Genomic DNA, 24,889 nt, shown 5'->3' on the forward strand with positions numbered 1-24,889 from the left:
AAAACTTTTTTCAAGATTACCAATACTCCTCCTGGTAGGTTACACTGCTGCACCTTTGAGGTCTCTCACACTCAGCGTTAGTTTGTAAATCAACTTGTTTGCCCTTCTTTTGCTCACCTACAACAACGCTACCTACTTCCAGTGTCTGGCTCCAAATTAAAATTATTATTGTGATATAACTAAAAGTCCTTCTACAAACACAAAAGAGAAATTAATTCCTACTGCAAAGAAAGAGTGCTCTTATAAGCTTTAATAAGTCCCCTTACATCACTATGTTTTTTCATCCCTGTATGCTGTTACACTTTCTTTTTTCTTCTTTCTTTGCATTTTACAGTTTCTCTTAAGCCAGTCATCTGTGATTAACTCCCTCCTTAAGAATTCAGTTACAAACTGTCAAAATTAAATGTAATGAAATATTAGAGTGAAAGTAAAATCTTAAAATAAGAACAGAATAGGAAATTTTGCTAAGATGACACTAACAGGAACCAGATGCTAACGTTCATATTTGTGTTGCAAGGTGCCATGACTCTTTTGCAAGTCCCACCAAAACCCGATAAAGCAGAGAGCATACTGGCCCATCTACTGCTTTGGACCAATGGATCACTGTAATCCCCTTCAATTTCTTGAAGATATCAGAATATACCAATACTGAATGAACAAACAACTGCTGAATTCCCAAGAAAAGATGACAGTAAGATTTCAATGTTACATTAATCATAAGAAAAACTACGACATGTAGAACAGGAACACTGTTTCACACTACTTAGAAAGCACGATAATACAGAACAGTATGAAGACCCAATACATATTGGATATTACAGACATTGTATGTAATCCTGAATACATTGCATACATGTTACACTGAATCCCAGACTGGTTGGGGGCTGCAGGGGATCTCTGGATATCTAGTTGAACCCTCTGCTAAAGCAGGTTCTCCTAGAGCAGGCTGCACAGTCACATCCTGGCGGGTTTTGAATGTTCCCAGAGGAGATGGCTCCGCAGCCTGGGTGGCCTGTTCCAGCGCTCCATCACCCTCAAGGTAAAGTTCTTCCTCACATTCAGATGGAACCTCCTGTGTTACAATTTGTGCCCATTGCCCCGTGTTCTGTCATTGGGCACCACTGAAAACAGCCTGGCCTCCTCCTCCTCCTCACACCTGCCCTTAAGGTATTTGTAGACATTGATGAGGTCCTCTCTCAGCCTTCTCCAGGCTGAAAAGGCCCAGCTCTCTCAGCTTTTCCTTGTAAAGGAGATGCTCCAGTCCCCTCGATCTCTGTAGCTTCTGTAAGACCCTCTCCAGCAGTTCCCTGTCTCTCTGAAACTGGGGAGCCCAGAACTGTACACAGCACTCCAGAAGTGGCCTCATCAGGGCAGAGCAGAGGTGGAGGATCACCTCCCTTGACCTGCTGACCCTGCTCCTCCTCATGCACCCCAGGATCCCACTGACTCCCTGGCCACGAGAGCACACTGCTGGCCCATGGGCAAATTGCTGTCCACCAGAATTCCCAGGTCCTTCTCCTCAGCGCTGTCTTCCAGCAGGTCAGCCCCAGCCTGTGCTGATGTATGGGGTTGTTCCTCCCCAGGAGCAGGACCTGACACTGGCCTTTGTTGAACTTCATCAGGTCCCTCTCCTCCCAGCTCCCCAGCCTGTCCAGGTCTCACTGGAGGCCAGTGCAGCCTTCTGATGTATCAGCTGCTCCTCCCAGTTTTGTATCACCTGCAGCCTTGCTGAGGTTACTCTCTGTCCCCTCATCCAGGTCAGTGATGAGTAAGTTGAACAGGACCAGACCCAGCACTGACACCTGGGGAACACCACGAGCTGCAAGCCTCCAGCCAGACTCTGTGCCACTGATCTCAACCCTCTGAGCTCTGCCTTTAGCCGGTTCTCAACCCACTTCACTGTCCACACATCTAGTCCACACTTCCTGAGTTTATGTACAAGGATGTTACGGGAGACAGTGTCAAAAGCCTTGCTGAGGTCAAGGTAGACAACATCCACTGCTCTCCCCTTGTCTACCCAGTCATTCCATCATAGAAGGCTAACTGGTTGGTTGGGAGTGATTTCCCCTTTGTGAATCCACGGTGACTATTTCTAGTTACGTTCTTTTCCTCCACATGCTTTGAGATGACCTCCAGGATGTGCTGTTCCATCACCTTTCCAAGAACAGAGGTGAGGCTGACTGGCCTGTATGTATTACACACATACAGACAGTACACACTACATACAGTACGGACACACAAAATGAGTTCCATGATTTCATGGGAGGTTAAGGGTGGAATGAAATCACTTGTTATGTTGTCACTAGAAGCTATTTCACTGAATCAACACACGTGTAAAATATTGATATATTGCAAAGATAAGTGAGATCACAAGTGAAATTCATCATAGAAATTGGCAGAAGTATCCATAACTACTAGCTATGGATAAAAAAGAAACCAAACCAATTTAAATCTGTACAAAAAGAACGACAAACCACAAAACAGAAAAGATACTGGATGCAGAAATACATGTATAGATTCTCTTAGCTGGCAACTAATAATGATGTTACACATAAGAGTTCAAATAACAAGTTATTTAAAAATAATATACCAGACATGAAGATACGTGAAATAGAAATAATGTGATTGACACTAAATTTAATATACTATATTCTTATACTTTTAGTATTCATATTAGGTATAAAACCCTAGCATATTGAATAGATACACTGACAAAGTTCATTATTATTGATGGGGTTAAGTGAACTTTTTCATGTTAATAATGATATTATACGTAACAATGACAGTACTGGTGCACTGCTACAAGAACTATTTTGAACAAACATTTAAATTGCTAGTTAGCATTTTCTCAACACAGTGACCATGCTTTCACAAGTAAAATAATAGTCATTTATTCACATGCTTGCTATAAACAGAAGGTAACTGTATACAGGTGCCTTCAGTATAAGCCATATAGGCTAAGACTTGGGGTTTTGTCTTACCATGATTTTTGGTGTTTCTGTGGTTTTACAGACTTCATTACAGAAAAGCAGAAGAGCCTCTTGCCAATTAAACCATAAGGAACATTCTGCTTGATATGGTATTAGTTCAGGAGATCAGAACTTGCACATTAAGAACAAATATGCATCAATTCACATAAACGTCCACATACATACCATCCAAAATAACGTCCCTGTAGCCAGAGCTGCATATTGTTCAATTGTAGAAAGCACACTGAAGATAAGGCATATCAGCACAATAAGAAAGCTGTAAATAAAAAAAAAAAAAAATTAAAATAATGCAGTGCAGTCTAGCAAGAACTTAGAGTGAGAACAGATAATTATACAATCACAAATTATCTATACATTATCTATACAAACAGAAATGTCACTAGTATTGGATTACCTTAAAAAACAGCTGGTAACCTTTCAGTGATCCTGCCTCATGTTGGATAGTTTATTGCTCTTCATACACTGAGTTTTTGGGTTGCACATTCTCAGGTGAAACCACAAAATAACATTAGCTTTAGCCTACCTCTAAGATTTGCTATTTTCTAGCCCCTCAGGAAAAAAGCATTCCTTGTTCTTTCCCATTGTAAGGGCTACTACAGCTGAATCACCACCACACAACCCCCTCAATGTGTTTCAAATATTTGCCTTCTTGCAGTTCCAAATTCTAATAAACTGCAAAGAGAAACCCCAATTAAGCCAGAGCTTAACAGACTCTGCCCTCGCTCCCTTTTATAACCAATCCCCCAAAGGCCCCAGATAAATAAAATCTGACATTTGCCATCTGAAACACAACCTAGGTCTGATTCCATTTTTAAATAAAACAAAATTTCAAAGCAACTATCAGAAAGAGAGTGGGAATATAAGGGTTTGTTCCCCAGTCCCCGCCGCCCCAGTGAGTCCTTAGGGAGGAGGTCCTGACTCCAAAAGGTAAGATCTGGGACAGCCAGGGAGCTGCAGCAAACTCAGCCCAAATGCCTGTAACCCCCAGAAAGCCTCTTCCCCCAGCTGGAGAGCAAGGCTGCCCAGCCCTGCAGCCTCTGCCTCCAAACCCCTTCCCTGAGCAGCTTCAGCTATGCCCACCACCCCGCAGGACTGCTGCTTGCCTTAAAAGAACGTAATGCACTTTGGAAGCAAAACATTTAAGACCCAAACTGGATGCTATCCACTATACACTAGGCATAGGCAGCTTCCAGTTCCCAAACAACTGTGTGTTTCTTTTTAAAACATGACACAAGCAATGAAGAAGACTTAAAACATTCACTTATTAAACACAGAGCTAGTAGTTTGGGATATTTTTCACAATTCTTTTGAGACACACAAGACCAATTCCTTGCACTTGACAGAAACTCGCAGCAAAATCCACCAAATCATCCCTCCCGTTACAGACAACTAAAACTGTTAATAATATTTTTTCTCAGAAAAACAGCAATAAAAAAAAGAAGTGATGTAACGAATAAAACTGAACTCAAGAGGAGAAATATTAAAACAGGACATCAATGGCTGCACATTAGCATGGCTCAGCAGAAGTCACCCAGAGCCTTTATCTTTTTTCACATAAGTGAGAACTTCATTAGGTGACTCTTTTGAAAGGCCAAGCACCCAGGAAAACAAAAAGGTGTCAGGGCTGACAGAAGCTAGACTGCCCCATGATTGCTTCAAAATATAGCACACGCAAGTCTGATGCACACATAGACAAATAATACTGTAAACACATTACAAGATTGGGGAGAGGAAGTTTGTAAGTAATTAGGTACAAAAATCAAATTAGTAAGTGATAATGAACTGAGGTTAATAAGACAGAGTTTATCACTTATCGACACAAACAGACATGAGGATACACTTTTACTTAGGCAAAAGTATAAACACATAGGTGTTTCTGATTTATCTCTAAAATCTTCCCATTTTACCTTGCATCTCTACTTTTGGCAATTCTTAAATAGAAGTAAGATGTGCAGACAAGGCAGGGGAATGCATAGATTAGCTAGTCATTTGAAATATAACACAAATGTTCCCCAGGTATCCAGCCCTTCTAGCTGCAATATTCCCACAATTGCTTAAGACCGATACACGTGACAACATGAACATAAACGGGTTCATTTGCAAGGAGGTAGCTAAGTGCCTCTAGATAAAAAGTCCAACATACACAGAAGTACCAGTCCAAAGCAAACAATAAATTGCATGGGATGGTGTAAGCTGTCTGAACACATCCTGACCGGTAACCGTGAATTCTTCTTACACCCGTTAATAGCAGCAGACTTGTCGGAAGCGCAGTTCGGGCGGTACCCGAGACCACGAGAGGGCACCGCAGCCCAGACGAGCCCATGTCTGAACAAACGCAGCTAAGGAGGAACCTAATAAGGACTAAAGGTGAAAGTTTGTGTGCTTAAGTGACAGGAAGATAAACTTTAGGTACATCATTTGTCAAATCTCTTTGCTTGCTACTATTAGAGAAACTGAAGGCTGACATAAGGACTGCATTAAGGGCCAGCCACTGCACTTCCACGGGTTTCTATGCACATGGATGGGTCTGTTTCACTTTCACTCATCTAGGAGTTTTTTGACTCCCAGGAAAACTCCTGAAACTGATTGTTGTGCTCTTTCCAGGCTGAAGCATAAGAGACCTTCATATCCAAAAATACACAGTCCCAAGCAAAACAAAGATGTTTGGTCAGATATTGCTGCTTCTCATCTGTTTCTTTGACATTAGACAGAAGATGCTCACAACTCACAGTAGTACAGCTGTGTCAGTGGAGCACCACAGCCAAGCTACCAACCCTGTCACACTGGCATCGCTATTTTGCTTCTGAGACTAGATCAATTGCACATAAGGAATAGAGGGTCCAAAACTGAGGGGGAAAAAACACTTAGTCTACTGCTTGTTTGCTTCCAACACTCAGCTCTTACCCTGTTTTTATTTCAGTACTAGCGGCTTACTCCTCCACTTCTGAAGCATAAGAAGGGAGTGAGGCACCAAGAAAATGGAAAACAGGAAAAGTATGCCACTTTTTTTTTTCTTTTTTTGGACAGCTACATCCCCTCTCCTCAGCCACAAGTGGAGCACAGATTCACAGTTACTACCCGCTTTCACTTGTTGACTGCAGACAAGTTCACTGTAGGTAAATAGTTATGAAAAACAGTTGCAAAGACAGACTCTACCTCAAAATTGAGTTTGCTGTATGTGAAAATCACCCTGGGGAAATTTAACTGTCAGGCTCAGAAAGCTTCCATTACTGTGAGAGCTGTGATTTACTTTTGTTTCTCCCGAAGTATTTGGAATGTAACTGAACTTGTGTGAATTTTCACAGGGAAAATCAAAGGTACAACCCTGACAACAGAAGATAAAATTTCAAAGCCCCAAACCTGGTTCATTTTTTCAAAGCAAATGTTACCATTTCCACATGTCCAAAATAATCCTATCACTGTTAATGTCACTTTACTGTGATCACTATTACTACATTTTCCAAAAAAAGGTACTCACCTTGATACAGTTGCTAAGCACATGAACTTTTCAAGCAACCAGTTAATATCAAACTCATGGGCAACTGAAACCAACCTTACACTAAGAAGCATTAAACAAATTACTACTAGACAGATGTATCAGCCCTATCCTAATCAACCATATGATCACAGATAGTTAAGAGTTTTGTTTCAGACAAACAAAGCCTCACCTGCACATCAAAGCTCTGTTGTTGTTGGAAAGACACTGGACACATTCAGGGAGCAATTTATATCCCATATGAAACAAGGTATGAGAAAAATGTTTAGTTATTTCAACTGTTGAGCAGTTCACAGAACAATCATTTACTCTTCACTGGGTTGTAGCCAAGCTGCTTTACTGTAGCCTAACAAGTGGAAAAGCATGTTACTTAGCCAGACTTGCTTCATTGTCTCGCAGTAGAAAATCAAAAATACCTTAGGCCCATATAATATCACTCAGGGACTTAAAGATCTAAGACTAATTAACAGTTTAGCATCAATCACTCTGGAACACTTTGCTAAGCATATAGTCCCATGCTGATTTCACCAGTTGTATATGGAGTAGTAGCACATTCACCACTGTGTGTAGCCTAACGACTCCATATAATACCTTTTTCCTCCAAAGGAGGGACAGACAGAACAACGCTGGGATTTCTTTAGCGGTCAGAAAAGGCTTAGTCTTTTGGAAACCACCAGTCTTTTATCTCCTGAAACCTGTTGCTTGTTTGCCCTCTGTGCGCAAATACGAGCATCTTCAAGAAAGGAAGCAGAGCAATGAAGAGTTTGGGTTTTCATCAGCTCTGATCTAACTAGATTGTGGGGCCAAGCAAGCACTAGAGATGAGGTGTGTGAACTCTGCCATATTGCCTGTCCCAGGTTACAAAGTAGCATTTGCCTGCATGTAGATAAATCACAGATAATGCTTCAGTAGATACAGTCAAAAATACTTAGTTTTGAGATTAACTCATATTTAACAGTGCAACATTTCTTTTAACACCAACGGTCTGATCATCTTTGCATTTCTGTATGCAAACCCATGAAAGCACTGTCAAAGCAGCATCGACCCTAATACTTAGAAAGCAACAGATGTTTTCTTTCATGCACCAAGTTTTCAGTAGACTATTACAGGGCAACTTGTTTCCCTTGAGCCAGCACTGCCTTACTAGAAGCCAGTTTCTGTGGCTGCCTTTCCAGCTCGGTTTTTAGAGGCACTGCAGACCTGGTGGAGTCATTCCCAGAAGTGGAGCTGTCTCAGCGTGCATTAAACAATGTCGGAGTGCAGCCCTCCAGCAACACACTGAGCTCATGTACAACCAAGCCTGTATATAGACCTGGGATGTGTGTCTATGCTATACTAGCCATTACAGAGAAAAGCACAGACACAGGTGTAGATAGAGTTACATGAGACTGTATGAACAAAAGTGTGCATGTGGGCAAATATACAATAAATAATAAAATTTGGCTTACTCCATGAAGTCAGCCAGAAGATTTAGGTATTTTTTTTGTCTCAAACAGGTTTGAGAAGTCAGAGAATTTCCAGGGAAGAATCACAGAGCTGACAGGTGAACATGAGCAGCCAGTATATATATTATATTTAGCAATATAAAGGGACCATATTAAGAGCTAAAGGTGAATTTAATGGTTTCTGATTATTCTAGACTATATTTTGACTTTCAGAACAGATTCAGACTTAGAGCTTTTTCACTGACCTCAGTGGCAGCTGCAGAAACTGGACACGTTAGAGGTAGCTTTCAGTACTTTGCAGTCTCCAGCCCAGAGTTGCTGCTTTTTTTCCTGTGTTTAACTATGGTTTAAGAACATTAGCATGTCTTTTTTGTGGCTTGAAACAATGTGTAGAATGATCAAAGGAACAATTAACCTCCTACTTAGAGATAACAATGCTCATTTAGTAAATGTCACAGGTAGGAGAACCGATAAAAGTTTAGAAAATATGTCCAGTGATACGACCAGGAACATTTAAACAAAAAGGTGTTTGAGACAAGCTGGAAGTACTTACTGACCAGATTAGCATAGTCTCATGCACATGCAGCCATCATCATCAAAACCAGTATTAAAATGTGGGAAGATTTCATTACTTCTTGCAGTGTTTCTTACACACTCTCAGTAGGAATCTTTCCATGATCCTGGAAAAAGTTGTCATTAGGCCCTAAATTAAGCTAAAACCTCAAAAACATTAAAAAGGTGAGGAGGGAGATGCAAAGTTCAGCTCAATTTATATAAACCCAACTTGAGTTCTAACCCTTGAGGAAGACAGCCAGTTTTTCTTGTCCAATGTCATGTAAGCATAAGTCATAGCTGACATAAGTCTGCTCTTTCGAACAACTTTTATTCATTACAGCTATCAATCTTGAAGGTATCCAACAGTCAGTGCCCTTGCATACAGGGAATGCTACATTAGCTAGTAACTACTGGATCTGTGCTCTTTCTTTTGGTATGAGGTCAATGGCTAATTAGTTCATCCTTTCTGTCTACTGGAGATAACAACTAAAACCAAGAAAGAAATACTCTGTAATAAAATAATTAAAAAAAAATTAAAAAGGCTTTTGGGTCCTTCTGTGTCTTTGGTAATATTCTACCCAAGCGCCCTTCTTGAACCTCTGTCCGCACTTTACTTTTGAGCAACTGGATTGCCTTTCTTTGAGTGTACAGCTTTGTTTAGTCACATGCATGATCAATCACCAACCATGCAACCTCCTCACCAATCCTGTAACTCATGGGGTGGGTTTGGTGTTTTGTTTTGTAGGGGTCTGTTTTTTACAGAGTAAACCACTCTTTTGCCCTTTAACTTTTACCTGCAATAGGTTTCATAAGTAAACAAAGTAATAAAAACAAAGTTAAACTTCCTCTAAGCATACAGCTTTAAAAGAACTGGGAGGATGACACTGAGAATGAAAGACACAAGTGTGTAGATTAAATATGGGCAGCTTCTTCTCTTTATCATCATAATTTGCAAACTGTAATGCTGCTGCATATCCAGTTCAGATTAGTTCATTAAAACATATGACAGCATCATTATTTTATCTTTCATCTCCATGGTTTACACATACTGACACTTACTTTGCAGATTGTGAACACAAAGACCAATGGTATCATAAAAGGGCATTTTCATGCAGTTTTACAGACAACAAAAAGTTACTGCAACGAGGATTTAGACAGACAACTTTATGTAAGACACACACTGAAGACAGAGGATCATTCTTTCACTCTGTCATGTATTCTGTCCCATTCCAGGCCAGAAAAGTCATTCCTTATTTAATTTTCATCAGGATTTCCCTGATGAAAAACGTGAACAGGTTTATATTACGACAAGTCAACATAAATCCCTAACCACCTCACGCAGTACTGCACAGTCATTTCCATGGTCCAGCTAAGTAAGCATTCATACTAATTGATATCAAGTAATTTCTTAGTGCAGCTAGGCACACCAGGTCTTTCTTGCTCTTTCATTTAAGGTATTCTGGGATTGCTTGAGGAAAAAAAAAATCTAATACAAGGTAGAAGTTAGAAATGGAATAGGTAAAACTTGTCAAATGAAGGACTGCTGACAATGAGAGACAAGGAAGGACTCTAGATCATAAATAGCATTGCCAGGAAGATAATACAGGATGGAAATTTATTATATGGGATCACCATAAAGGTATCGCATTGTGTGAAGACCAACAGATACATTTAAAAGTGAAAAACTCAGATAGGGTAGTTTTTTCAAAAAAAGAAACAGGATATCACCATAGAGAGAAAACTTCCATCCTTAAATAAATCCACACATATAAATACTCTGTATGCATAGGTCTTGTAATGAACCCTTTAGCAAGTCTGAATTGAACATGAATTCTGTCATGACTACAGACTACTGGAGAACAGTGCCAGTGTACTAACAGAAGACTAAATGAGCATTCAGTTACGCAACTGGTGGATGTCAGAGGTCCTCCATCACTTCCTCCATTAAAAAAAAAAAAAAAAAGCGCGTTTGTTTTCAAGAGAATGGTCTGCTGAAGCTACATGATTAGAAAGCAGGAGCCCTGTACTTCAATTAATCTTTGCCCATACCTTTGGCCAACTTCAAAATTTCTATTAACACATGCATTTTTCTTCCAGGGTATGGCTGTGAACTCTCTAATCCTTGAATGAAAACTGCATAATAACTGTGTTAGCTGTGCCGTCTAACCAGTTCAGCTAACTTGCTTAGGAGAAAATCGTTTCACTTCCAAGAGAATATATAAATTTTAGTTTGGGTCTAGATCCATTAAACAGGGTGAAGTATGAAAAAAGCAAATTAAAAAACCACTGTAGCAAGGAGTTAGAAGAGACCAGCAACCTAAACAAACCATAGCTGAAGACGAAAGAAGTAAAAAAAAAAAAAAGTACCTTAGTCCTAATAAAAAAAAAAGAAAAGTAGGGGTTTACATCTCTGGCTATGCAGGCTCCTCACACGGTTTTCCCCTAAAGATTTTTCTTACCTTTTTCTGTTTAGTTTTTGAGGCAGGGGAAGGAAGGAGGGGTACAGCCCCCTCACATCTTCCAGCCTCTCTGCAGCACGAGGATGCCCAGCAGAAGGGAAAGTATACTTGCATTCATGCAGAGAAGCATGATTCCCTCCAGGAAGTGGCTAGAACAGTTTCCTGTAAAACACGCGCTTCCTCTCTGTTATGTCCTACACAGGTCAAGCTACTAGGCAGATCACTGTTCTCAGCTGTCACTTGCCATCAAAAAAGCCTTCAACAGACAAAGTGCGAATGCTCTGTTTGTGTTAGCTTAGGTCTATCAGATGGAGCTTCCTGTTAATACGTATTTGTTCCAACTGTAAGGCAAAGTATAGTTGGCGCTTCCTGAAGGAAACAATGGCATAATTTTTAACCAGCTCCTTGACTCCTTGTCAAAGAAATACCATCTTCTAGCTCCTGTGTGAGAAAGCAGTTTTATTGTACAAGAAAGATCACATACAATCCAGGGTAGTCTGATATTAAGAACAACAGGTTAGCTACACAGCTAAATAAGCAAGGCCTCTAGCACACTTACGTGGCTCTTCTCGGAAATTAGAGTCTGTAAAAATAATTTAAATTATGGGCACTGTACCAAAGCACAAAGCACACAATGAATCAAAAGTCATTTAGGATACAGCATCGTAATTATTGCAGGAAAAGCCTTTAAGGTCTTGGCGAACGGTATGATTGCAGTAGAAATGCAAACCAGACATCAAGATGCTTCAAGAGGAAAGGTTGACTGCTCACAAAAAGCAATGTTATTGCATCCTGCAAGAAGGTATTGCTTTCCTTTGAGAACAGGCATGGCTGAACAGGAGAAAGATGATAGGTACTGTGTAAGAAACTGGAAAAAGTATAGGCAACGTTTAAAACAAGTGCATGACCCAAGAGATGAGAACCGCTGGACTGCAGAAGATTTATCAAGGCTCCTCAGATCGTTCATAACGAGCATCCAGCGGGCCTGATCATTAACAAGAAAATCCAACATTGCAACATGACGGCCACAGAAGTTGTAAGTGCACATGCACAATGAGGAAAGGATTTCACCCAATACTATGAATTGAGAGAACTTCTGCAATTCCTCTTAAGTGCACCTCAGGCTTAGCAAGAGAAAAATAAGTCATTAGTGCTCTTATTATTTCTCTTATATTTGTGGTTTGATTAAACACTACAAAGCAGGAAAGGAAATGTAATTTTCACAACTTATTTTGCTTGGAATATCTCACCTTCACTTTTTATCACTCTAAAATCCCATTAGGAAACCAGTACAGTCCTGTGTGCTGTCCTCATCCTCTCAATTTCACATTCAGGTTTGCTCAAGTCCTGCAGCACCCCGTCATTCAAAGCACAACCTCATCCAGCATCATGTTCTGAAAGACATCCACTGCTGTGCACTCATTGCCTGCAGCTCTAACACACGACCCATCTCAAGCTGACCATCAATTGAGCCTGTCCTTGGTTTAAGCATACATGCAAGCATAAGCAGAGCTTAACCATGGGTTTTCAGCTGCCCAGGCCAAGTCATTCGGTGGTGGTGGCACCAGGAAGAGAACAGGGAGCATCCTGCAAATGGTCCTCAAAGGATCTGAGGCTAAATTACCCTTACACTGTGCTGCAGCAAGGGTTGGGGTGGACCTCTGCCTGTTTTACACAATAGGCAGATTTAGGCAAAAACAAATAAAAGATGCAAACACGGGCTTAGGACAATACCTCAGTTGCACACCATCACTGAAAGCAAAAGTTTGTTCTTACTGCAGTAGAGGACTTCCCTTTTATTGGCCAGTTCTGGATAAGTTTTTATTTCGGGGGGGGGGGGGGGGGGGGGGGGGCGGAAGAGAGAGGTACGTTCTAGAAACTGAGTGCCACAATACTAGGAAATCTTGTTTTCTAGGTGGAGTTTTATATAGTCAGTCTAAGGGCTCACCACATCACTATTCTACTTTTCTTGTAACCGCAGATTCAAGGCAGCAGAGTTTAAAATAATTTAGTATCCAAATATCAAAAGAAAAATACTAAAAGGTCTCTGAGACTAAAATCCAGCTTCTGAAACGCCTAAACTATTGCTCTGCTTTGATGTTATCAAATCTAAATTAACTAGATCTAAGTAAAATACTGTATTTTTTAAAAAATAGACTTGAAAATACTTTCCTGAAATACCCAACATTTCTTTTAAAAAGCAACAATATTTACTCCTAATGGCTTCTTGTGTTTGGGCTGGCTGGACACTATTTTGATAGCTTCCTCTGACAGAGCATTTTCAAGAGCTGTATGTATTACCCCTCTTTTTTCTTTTTCCTATTTACTTTCATCACAGCAGTACCACTACTAATCACTTTCCCTCTACAATTACAGATCAAAGGACACTGTATCATGCCTCCTAAAGCATATGCATCTAATAATACAACAGAAAAACTAGACTTGGTCATCTCAGCTCACAGAACTGCTTGCTTACGCTTAGTTACCAGCTTCTGGATATTCCACATAGCCAAGTCAGAATGCCATCCTACCCTAAAGAAGCAAAACAAGGCAGCAGAAAAGGAAAAGTCTCCACAAAAAAAAGCAGATGTCTCCACATCTGAGGAGAGAGGCACTATCCCACAACATTGTGCAACTAGTTTACTGGTTCATGTAAACCTGTATGCTAATTTTACTGCAGTACAAATCAGGGCTTACACTTCTATGTGTTCTATAAACAAACACCCACATTGCCAGCTCACTAAAACCCCTCCACAACAGGAAAACAATATTGACATTTCTGACAGCATCCTTTGCCTTTAGTTATGAACAGAGTAAAACAGTGGCAGGGACTAAAAAGCCACAGACAGCTGAACATACAAATGGGGAAGAAGTAATCATACCTTGAGCTACTGACCTGGATAGATGCTTTATTTGATATATTCCAAATATCACAGAAGTGACACCAGACCTGAGCAGCTCTGGCCTACCCCCTCACCTGATCCCCCAAATGCCTTTTAATGCTCCTCTCTCCAGACACAACTGTGTCTGAAAGGCACTTTCATAAGTGCTGGCGAGTACGATGGAAGACCGTGAGAAAGATCTGAGACTGGGATAAGTACTGTCACCACCATATCCATTATGATTCTCTGCTTTAATTATCTAAAGGTACAGCTGACAGATGCTTTCACAGAAATCAGTATTGCTACCTTCTCTTGAGCTTTTCCACATTGAGTTCTCTGCTGCACTTTTCTAGGGTGGTTGGGGAGAGAAACATGGCACTCAATGCATCACAGCTCAGAAACAAGGAAGAGAAAATACATGACAGGTTAACATTCTTAAGGTGAAAGCAGAGAATTTCAACAGACAGACATATTTCCATTTCCAGAGAATTTTTGCTGAAGGGAAGATATAACACTTGGAAGCTATGGTAACCTTACTTTCTTAGTTAGGTCTAAACATGATGGAAATTTCAAGGGTCCCTGGAGGAAATTTAAATAAAAAGTTCATGAAGTTTTCATTCATAAAAAACAAAAAGAGTCTAGAAAGTGACAGGCAGCATTTACATTTACAGTGACAGAATCATTCTGTAAATATAAAAATCTCTATAAATACCTGACATGAAATACAGAAACGCTCAATATGCCTTTTCCTCAAAAAAGCCTAAATAGATTAAATTCCCAAAATGCAATCCATGCTGTGTTTAAAGAGCTTTAGCTTTATGCCCTCATCACACAATAGACAGTTTTCCAGGCTGAAAATGATGAGGATAATTATTTCCATCGCTCCGGCTTAGATGTTTATGTTCATTAGCTGTTTATGGAAATACCAATTGTCTATCACTGGGCTAAAAAGTCTGCATTATTGTTTGGATTGCATTAAAATTTTTGAAGACTTTGATCTATAAATAAACCTCTCAGAAATAAATCTTGCAAATCTACTCAACATCCCCACAGACACTAGCATATTTATTAATACCATACACTTTATGAGAAATAATACAAGAATCAGTGATAATACAATCACCCACAGATGAAACTGAAGCAAAACAAGTTTAGCTGTATTGAAGAAAAAAGTGTTTTCCTGAAAGTGCAAAAATGGCATGACCTGGGTCAACTGTTTTTCTTAACTGCCACCACTAATCATTTGTAATCAAAGAGCAGGTTGGTAGTTTCAGCATATGAGAAAATCTCAAGCTAGTGTAAAATCTTAAGAAACTTTATACTTCAGTATATCAGTAGCACTCCTCCAACAGCATTCTACTTGCAATCTATTTGAAATCTACAGCAGCAGCTGTGATGTTGTCACCATAGCAAGCTGAGTACATGAGTGAACCCAGCTTCACAGAAAAAAGTAACATCTTTTAAAATGAACTGATAAAGGCGGAAGAAAACCAGTGAAACTGTCGAGCATTAAATGGGAGACTCACTTGACTTTGAGCTCATCTGTCTTTTCCAGCCATACCCGCCAGCCAATATACTGAACAGAAAAAAATTCATGAACTTCGAATAGGATACTAAAGGAAAGTAATAAAATTAAGAAAGAAAGAAAAGGGAAAAAATCTCTGCCCCAAAGAAAACAAAGTAACATTAAAAGAAAATTGTCCAAGAAAATTATAATCATTCTGCATCCAAGTGACATTACAAGGCGATTTAGAGTCCAAAATACTTTCATTTCAAAACGGGACTTCAAACTTGTACACTCAACTACCAAAGAACTTCCTTGTAAGAGAAGTTAAGATGAAGTAATCAAAGGTGTGAGATGCTTAACACGCTGAACCTTACAGGAAGGGCTCCTATTCAGGAATACAGTGGCTCTAAATAACATAACAAAAACCCTAGCTATTAAGTGGAGACACAAACCTCCTGCACTCACAGTAACAGCCTCACTGCTGAAGCTGCCAGACATGTGCCTTATTTTTCCTCTTCCACAAACTTTTCTGTAGCTGGAATTTTAAAAGACTTACTATAATGATCAGAAAAATTGATTATAAAATGTATGTTTTATATTATAAATGTTAGTATATTAATTTAGACTGTTTTCCTCAACTAGCATCAATTAAAGGCATACTTATTACTGTAACATTATGCAATGAAAATACATCAGCATGGGTCAACCTCATGCCATTGCCAACTTCAGCTGCCCAAACATCATGTTTTCACTCTTAAAAAATGTGAGGCATCTAAACATTTCCAGGAGTTGTTTTTTGATACTGCAGAAGAAAGAAACCTTATTTATGTTGTAGTAAAATCTCACATTCTCATTCAGGTAACTTTAGGAGCAAAGATTTATCAAAATTCGTTAACAAAAAGCAGACCTGAGAGATGGCAACATTTTGTGGCACGTATAAAGATGGGCCACAGCCTTAGGGGGGGAAAGCTAGCACAGCTGCTTTAAAGTCAGGCATACAACACCAACCTATCTCCATAAGGAGCTAGCAAATATTTTGCTATATGTATGAATGTTATTCTGCCATTTTAAATGAGACCTCAGATTCAGAATGCCAATGGATAACGTTGATGGATTTTCTTAAGACTCCCAACTTTTGCTGCTAGTCCTGTGATCTCCCACAGTAGTGGAGAAGGTCAGTGCACTCATGCAGCTAGCTGCAAAGCGATCAAAAGGAAAGAGCAAAAGACGCCTTGGATGGAAACTCCCTCTGAACTTTTGTTTATGCTATTCCATCTCCCTGAACTTAAAAAGAACTGTTCCTAAGCTGCATCATTTTAAGGCTATGATTTGACACTATCCTTTAACATGTAGTTAGCCTCCTCTGAATTCAATTGGACATTGAGCACTTGATTAAATGCTTGCTGAAGTTGGCTTCGGTCAGGGCAGATTCCAGCTCAAAAGCAAATCTTCACTGGAAACAGCAGGGGAGCTTAGCGATGAAATTTATCTTGGGATTATTAAGTTCTTCCAATATTTCTCATAATTCTGACATATCATTGCAAGACAGTATGAGGAAGCAAGGGTGCAGTGCATGGGAGATGGCACACTGCATAGTCTACTATTCCAATGTTAACATGGACATAAAATTATTTCTATTAAAGCTCTTGCTAAGGCTTTCAAATTATACAGAGCAAGCGCTTGCAAACAGCATGGAACACATTTCTGAAAAGAGTGATAAATGTCAGAAAAATGCTAAACAGGATTTTAATTCTTTGGCATGTTAATTGACTTTAATAAATGAAATTCCAGTTAATTGTTAACATTGCAAGGCCTGACCTACGTAAAAGCTTGAATAAGAACTGGCTTCAATTGCACAGAGGAAAGCATGTAGCACATCTGCAACATGAAGATATCAAAAATATTACTCAAATTTAGGGTTCAAAATAATTCCACCTTATTTAAGCTTTATAAATAGCAGAAGTATTAGGGCATTAAACCACAGTGCACAATATTTAATTTCCTGCATGTTTCTTTTTTAAAGTGTCAGTATTTCTAAGTATTTCTAAGTATGTACTTAGTTTTATATGTGGCCCTCTGCAATGAATAATCATTATAAACATAAATTTGTTACTTTACAATACATAAAGGTAAGTATGGGGGTGCAAGCCTTTATGAGAAGCAGACCTTGAAGAGCTCTCTCCAGGAAGTCACCATCTCATGGCTAAACTACCAGGAAATACAAAACGATGATTTTCTATCGAAGTTCAGTGCCCTTGAGATTAAGCAGCCACGTCAAGTGTATGTTTAGAAAGTGTCAGTAAAATGTATTGATATGATCTACCAACATATTAAGAACATCCATCTGAGCAACATCTGACCTCATGGCAAAATTATACTTGAAGATACTATTCTTGGCCCTAAACTACTAGACATTTTAAACAAGTGTTACCAACATCACCAGCAGCATCCAAGACCCTAAGGAAACTGCAGGGTCAAGTTCACCCACCTGTGTGACACTGCAGTAAATGGATATCCTTCCACGTGTATATCTGGCTGCCAGTCACCATATTCAGTAAGACACTCTCTGGTAGAAATTTGTTTAGTGGTATCTATTAATTCTACCTGTTTCATTTTCAGTCACGGAATTTATTGTTTAGAACTACATCCTGTAGATTCTGCTGGCAGTGCACAAAAGAGAAAACAGCAGAGATGAAAGCTCAAAGAAACGTGGTGACATAGAATCCCCTGTCAAGAATGCTAAACTTTTTACTTTGCTTTTTAACAAAGATTTGTGTGGCTATAATGAAAGTTATTCAAAGCAGTCTAATATTTTGAAGGCACTTCTGGAAGTGCATTACAAGAAGTGCCTTACAATTAAATCATTAGGCTTCATGTGCATCAAGTTACGCATAAAATTCTTGCATGTAAGGATCAGATTTCCATGTATCCATGTTCATCATCCAGGAGCTCAGCCATGATTCTTTTGAAAAGATTTTCAACTTAAAGCACTGATCCCTCTTGAAGATGTAGTTCCAGTTACAGATCCTAATCACCTTTGACCATTCAGTCTCTAGTGAATTTAATAAACTCCAAAGTTAGTCAAGTAGAAGATTCGGAATTCTTATTCCATGCTAACCAATAAATGGTAAACTAACTAAAGACGGTAAGAATTACAATGTTCAGGACATACTAGTCACCTTGCAAGCCACACGACAAAAGAAAATTACAAAGGACAAAAATAGTAGACCTTCCTTTTCAAACTGCAGCTTTAATGGAATGTTTATTTCTTATTTCCAAAAAGATTTGCCCAGATTAAAGCGCAACTTCATTTTTAATGGATTTTTTTCAGAACAGGCTAAGAAAGTCCTATAGACTTCAGAATTTCAGGCCAGACCACGAAGACTTCTTTTTATTAAACAAAAAAACAGCTTTAATAGTAACATGTTTCATTTCCTTGAAGTCCACAGGACCAGCTGGAAACAGAAGGGTTACCCTTTCTGTTCATCAATATCACAACCAAACCTTCAATAACTAATATTGTTTTTAAAGACAGAAAGAACTTAAAAATTTGCAGAAGGCTGAGGAACACCCGTAATGCCAAACGGCATTAGAAGACAAGTACAGCGTAAGCCTGAAGGACATGGTTTGATTACAGACATCATTGAAATGGCACCTGTGCCATTGGAGAATACTTGTCTATGCAGTTTCACCTTCGTCACTACAAACAAAAGCATTGTTCTACTTGGAAGGTCTTTGGCAGCAGATTTGGGAAAATAACAAAGTATCTCTACTGTGCATAGTACATAACATTTGTTTCATAATCTGATGGAGCAGAATTAATTTCTTGACCAGCCGACAGGATACGCTTAATTAAAAAAAAAAAAAAAAAAAAAGGAAAGAAAAAGTGGAAGGGAGCTTTCTCAGTCTATGTATTCCTTTTTTTCTTCTCCAAGCAATTGCCTGGGCAGATTCCCACTCTAGGCAGTCTGCACATGACCACCACATGAAGTAACACTGAATGCAGTAACTGGATACCACTGCAAGCCTCAGGTTTTTATGTTTCTTGGGTATTATTTATATTTTTCTTAACATTTCTTAGATAAATACAGTAAATAGTGACACAGATTTTGACTATCTGCTGCTCAAAGGGCCACAACCATTAAAAATATAAGTAAACAAATAAATACCAAGTTCCCATGCCCAAGGTTTCTTCCCCATAAAATAATCACTTTTAGAAAGAGTTATTACAATTGGTCTCAAAAAAAAAACCACACACTAAAGGACAACTGATTTAAAAATTTCACATTTCCAGATTTCCTCTTACATACTATTTCCCATTACTCAACAAATACCAAGAGAAAGTCCTGCTACTGTGGGATATCCAAATAAATATTGTTGATGTGAATTATTAATTGGGAAGGAGAGAGCAATTTCACCTCCCTATCTCTGACACAGATTTACAGGAAAACAGTGTTTTAAAATAAAAATATATTATTTTCAGTAGATGTCTGGCTCCAGACCTACATTTGAGCTCAGAAAAACCCAGCATTGCAGGTGAATAAGTGGGACACATTAGCAAACAAAATAGTTATGTTTGAGCAGTAACGTCACGGACTCCCTCAGCAATAGACTTTAACAAAAAAACCCCGATTATTCTGAAGAGCGAGAAGCTCCTTTATAAGAAACAACAATCCCTGAAGTTTTAAATGACCCATGAAGTTTCTGTGTCCTGCTTAAGTTGGCACAGAGATATGTTCATCATTCACCACAGTCTCTTAAATAAGTTAAAATAATATTATCAGTCCCACAGTAAAGATTACTTCCAGAAACAGGCTCTTTTTGAACAGATAAAGATCACCTGTTCAAACCTTTTCTTTTTTTTGTTGGTTTGTTGTTTGGGTTTTTTTTCCCTGAGACTGACTCCTTTACATAAAGCTAAACTGTCAGATAAATTGTTGCTGCTCCCTATCATGATTAAGAGATAGGGGCACAGGAACAGTTTGGAAATGGAAGGCATCAGAAGCAGACCATTGGTAAGAGCCAGGGGAGGGGGGGGAAGGTTCAGTGGAGAAGCAAATTGTCTGCAGTAACACAGGCATGGGAGAAATGAGGCTCCTGGTGGGAGACTCCAGCAGATGGCCCCAAAGCAGCAGCAAGATTTGTCACAACCGCCCATGGACACCCAGTGCCATTTCCAGTAGTCTTCTGTACACACTTCAAAGGCAAGCTTAAGTCCCAACTCCAGTTTGCTGTGCTGGTACCGATGCATTTGAGAAGGCATTCTTGTTTTATTAAAATGAGTGAAAGCTTTACTTTATTTATGTATTTATCTTTTAAGGACATAAATTAATACACAAACCTAAATCTGGTCAAAAGTTGTGATCACTTAAATGGATGTTTATTTTTTAAACTTAAATTTTCTAAGCACAATCTTTCTATTTTTTTATCCTTCCCTCTTTCTGACTTAGGCAATAAAAGACAAGCCATTATTTATTAAAAACAAAACAAAGCAAAGAAAAACCTCCAAAAAAGTTAAAGCAAAAAGCCTTTTTGCCTCCATTTTTTCCATAAAAATGGGAATTTTACATTTCAGAAAAAAATGAGAATTATCTACAATAAGTCTTCTTTTGAGACAAATGTTTTTACATTGAAGTGTTTTTCAATGGATATACTGATCCTGCCCTTCATAAGCCATTAAATATCATTTCAATGTGATAAAAAACACTGCTTACAGTGCTGCTTCTCAAAGTCGACTTCCTTTGTGATTAAAAAAATTCAAATTATTGTAGAAAGTATTTTAGGCAGAATTTTTCCAGTAATGACAGGTCAGAAAGAGGGTACTGCACATATTTCATTGCATGTCATTACATTACTCACACACTTCCCAGGTTAGTTATCTCAAAGCCCTTTTAAGAAACTTAGGAATAATTTCTCCTACAAGAACATCTAAAAGACACATTCTCAAAAGCAATGCATTCTCATTAAGCATTACTGCATTCTGAAATGGGACTTTCAGGGGTCTCATGAAAATGTCTTCCTTAAACCTATTCCTTCAGAAAATTTTTTTCATCAGTCACAGCTGAAAACCAAGCTGGCCTACCTCTGTGTTCAGGAAGGCATGCTTGGCCCCAGCGTAGTTGCGCTGATTAATGAACATGCTGTCTAAGAAAATAAAAAGATTAAAGAAAAAGAAGTTTCCAATTTTTCTTTTTTTTTTTTTTTTTTTTAGTGTGACAATGGGGTCAAGAGCAGTAGATGCTAGCATATTGTCTGGTTGATCACCTATATATCCTTTAGGCAGACAAGCCTGTCACAGGGTAAACAAGAACACAACAAGAACACGGTACAGAGGCAACTGCAGCACTGCACCAGCTTAAACACTATCCATAAAAAGCTTTTAGAAGTCTTGGAAAGCTACTTTTTTTGTTGGGTAGGATTATTTTTTTTTTTATGTTTACTCAACCTGTTATTCCTGTTTACATTATAGCCACCACAACTTGCTATATTATTGCTGCACCATAAGAAGGCTTAGAAGATAATTTTGGTTTCACTATTAACAATCAGCCTGTAGTTCATTAGAGGTGGAAAAGCTTATTCATAAAAGCCATTTACAGCTAACCTCTCTGTCTGTAGTAAATATGCACACACTAATGATTGTAGAGAACCTCAGAGCTACCGAAGCAATTAACAAAAATTAAGGATGGCCATTTTTTCCATGCTTTGCAATATACACTGTGACAAGAAAGGTCTAGTTCTAGATGAATTGATTTACCTTAAGAGATCTCCCATTCCATGGACTTCCCTACTTAATACATTAAAGAAATTCAGCAGTATCTAGTTCTTTTACTTGTTCCTTGCTAGCAAAGGAAAATGAACAGCAGAGAGATTAAGTGACTTGTACAAGGTCACATAGAAGTTTAATGCAGAGCTGAAGACAGATCCCCAAGGACCTGGCCTTTAACAGAGAGTTTCACACAGATTTCCACGTGCTGGCTGGGCCAGCTCTTCGCACCTAAGAAACCAGCAGGCAGCAGGAGAGCGGCCTCCTGGCTTTGCCCAGTATGGCTTACACCTAAGTTAGCATCCCCAAGCCATTCACCAATTCCAGTGCAGGCACCACCAAGCCTGGGCAGGCACTGAAGGAGACATTTCTTGCCAGCTCAGCAGGGAAAGAGGCGCTGCATCCCAACAAGTCCAGCACACCCACCAGCAAGCAAGAACTAGGACCACCCTCAAGAAAGATCCTGACCTAGTTCTTATGTGTCCCCAGTACCCTCTCCTTGTCTTCCAGGGAAGGGCTCCATACAGAGAGGGCAACCCCTGCATTCCCCCTCAGCAAAGGGGAGGCATCCTGCCTGGGGAATGGGGCATGGAAGATGTGGAGACATAAGGACCGAAACAGCTTTGGCCACACCCAAGGCTCCCACCCTCAATTTTAACCTCCATCTCTGTATTTTCCTTTTGTACAACACCACTGACACTTCCCACGGCGTAACACAGATTATAGGCTGTGGTGTCCCCCCAGAAACTGCTTAACTATTTTGTCATAACAGCTAGGAAGAAACTTGATAAGCTATGTAGGTGTTTAAATTGTAAGAAATTTGCATCTTTTGGAGAAGGCTTAGAGAGAGTCACTTCATAAACACAGGGAGAAAGTATTTGCTTGATAGTTTCACTCAAAGGAATGAAGGCAGAAAGCAAAAGTTGCTCAGAGTTCCTAAGCTGGCCTTATGACATTGAGAAAATGATACAGAGTAGATAAGCTGAAGGCCTTAAAATCCAAAACCATAGGGCTTATACCTGAGAAAAACTGAAAAGGAGAGACCACTGGTAAAGCTAACAGAACAGTGAAAGGGCAAAAATAATCCAATTAAAAAAAAAAAAAAGTAAAGAAAAAGGTGCTTTATAGCTGCACCGTGTATGTTTAGAAGCAGAGCAAGGCTACATTTGCCAAAGACTTAACAAAGCAGTAGCTCAAATACAAGATTATATTAACTTAGATGAGGTTTATATGCCAAAAGGAACGCAGAATGCCATGTGTCTCCTTGCATCTTATACTAGAAAATGCTCAAAACACAGATGTACACAAGGATTTGCAGAATCCACGTTGAAGATAAAACCCCATGTTACAAGCTTAAGCATTACAGAAGAATCAGTGGTTCCTATCAACATTTGGGAAGGTAAATGCGTAGCACTATGGCCAGGTGATTTTTGTTTACTACATATTTTGAGATTTAGCTAACAAAGGGGTAAAACACACCATTCTCTGAAGAATTCTCTTCCATTCCATAACCTCCCAATTACAAAGGGTGTAATAATTCTGCACACAAACTGTTCAAGTCCATTGTTTGATTCAGGATTTTGTGTAAGCAGAGACCTCTACGCCTTACACAGAGATGAAGGGTCACACCACTGCAGTAGGCACAGACACAGATCTCTTTGCACCACGCCGTCTCTGCAGCAAGGCAAATCCTTGCATGAGCATTCTGTGTTGGGATAAATTAATTTCTACCTATTATAAGGCAGCCAACATCTGTTGGGGTTTTCATTTGCTCTTTTTAAACCTGTGTGACCTTTCAAATGTTATGAATGGACAAATTTCCCAGTATTTCTTTCTGGCCTTGTTAACACTGTAACAGTTGTGGAACAATGCAATGAGGAAATGAGCTTTTGAGCAGTGGTCCAGCCCAGAGAGATACAGAGTGCCAAGATCTTCAAAGCTGTACCAGGTCCACAAGGAATCTGGGGAGCGGGTGAAGTATGAAAGGTGTTTTACTTCAATTAAATGATAGGAAGATTTGGGTTTTCTGATTTTATTTTGGGAGAAGGGGAGCAAAGAACAAGAGAAGCTAAAGCAGTGACTTCAGGTATTTTACTTGAGTCAGAATAGAGCCATCTCTAATTTAAAGCCAAGTTAATACAAACACAGACTTACCGGTACTTGCCCACATCATACAGAGAGAAACAGAGAGTAGCTGACTTGCAATTGTTTGAGTGTATGGTAACACAGCATTCTAAGTTGTTACAACATCATGCAGTACCAATACAGAATAATTAGCCATTGTCTTGTCTTCACTCAGAATGAAGTTTAAGGCTTAGATTCACTGTGTGTTTACAGATAGAAGGAAAGCAGCATTAAAGACCTTAGTCACACCTTTTGTTCCATCAAAGATCAAGCTTTATAAAAAAGTACTGTACAGCTCTAAAATCATAGCTCAAGTTAAAGTTAACTTGTCTCAGTTCTATGAACCAGCATTTATGTATCAATGTCCCAAGTCAAAATTTATCTTTCCTTAGCTACACACCTCCAGTCTTTGAAGGTGAAAGACAGATTGGTTGCTAGAACTGAACAGAGCCTGGAAAGGAAACCAACAGCATACTCGTATGCAGGCACACACATTTTAAATTGCATTTCCTTTGTGATCTTACTCTCTGAAATCACAGAATATTCATAAAGTTTTACCTTTTGTGGTCTATTGCTCATCACCACTTCACCTGGAACACACGTGATATAACCCATCTTGGAAACGAGACAGGTCAGGCCCAGTTACTGCTTGGACAGGAGACAGCTTG

General features: G+C 39.3%; 1 protein-coding gene across 3 annotated transcripts in view; it reads right to left on the bottom strand.

Moving 5' to 3' along the window:
* KCNQ1 (potassium voltage-gated channel subfamily Q member 1) overlaps positions 1–24,889 on the bottom strand; it is a 363,211-nt gene that overhangs the window by 311,106 nt on the left and 27,216 nt on the right. For 2 of the 3 annotated variants that reach the window (XM_027786627.2, XM_055814328.1), the window contains exon 2: positions 3,156–3,246. In XM_027786627.2, the coding sequence (XP_027642428.2) occupies positions 3,156–3,246 (91 nt within the window). Of the gene's footprint in view, positions 1–3,155; positions 3,247–13,841; positions 13,952–24,889 lie in introns of those variants that run through there. The other variant, XM_055814329.1, reaches the window with a different exon arrangement.

The sequence above is a fragment of the Falco peregrinus genome, chromosome 9 (assembly GCF_023634155.1).
Source record: "Falco peregrinus isolate bFalPer1 chromosome 9, bFalPer1.pri, whole genome shotgun sequence".
Taxonomy (NCBI): Eukaryota; Metazoa; Chordata; class Aves; order Falconiformes; family Falconidae; genus Falco; species Falco peregrinus.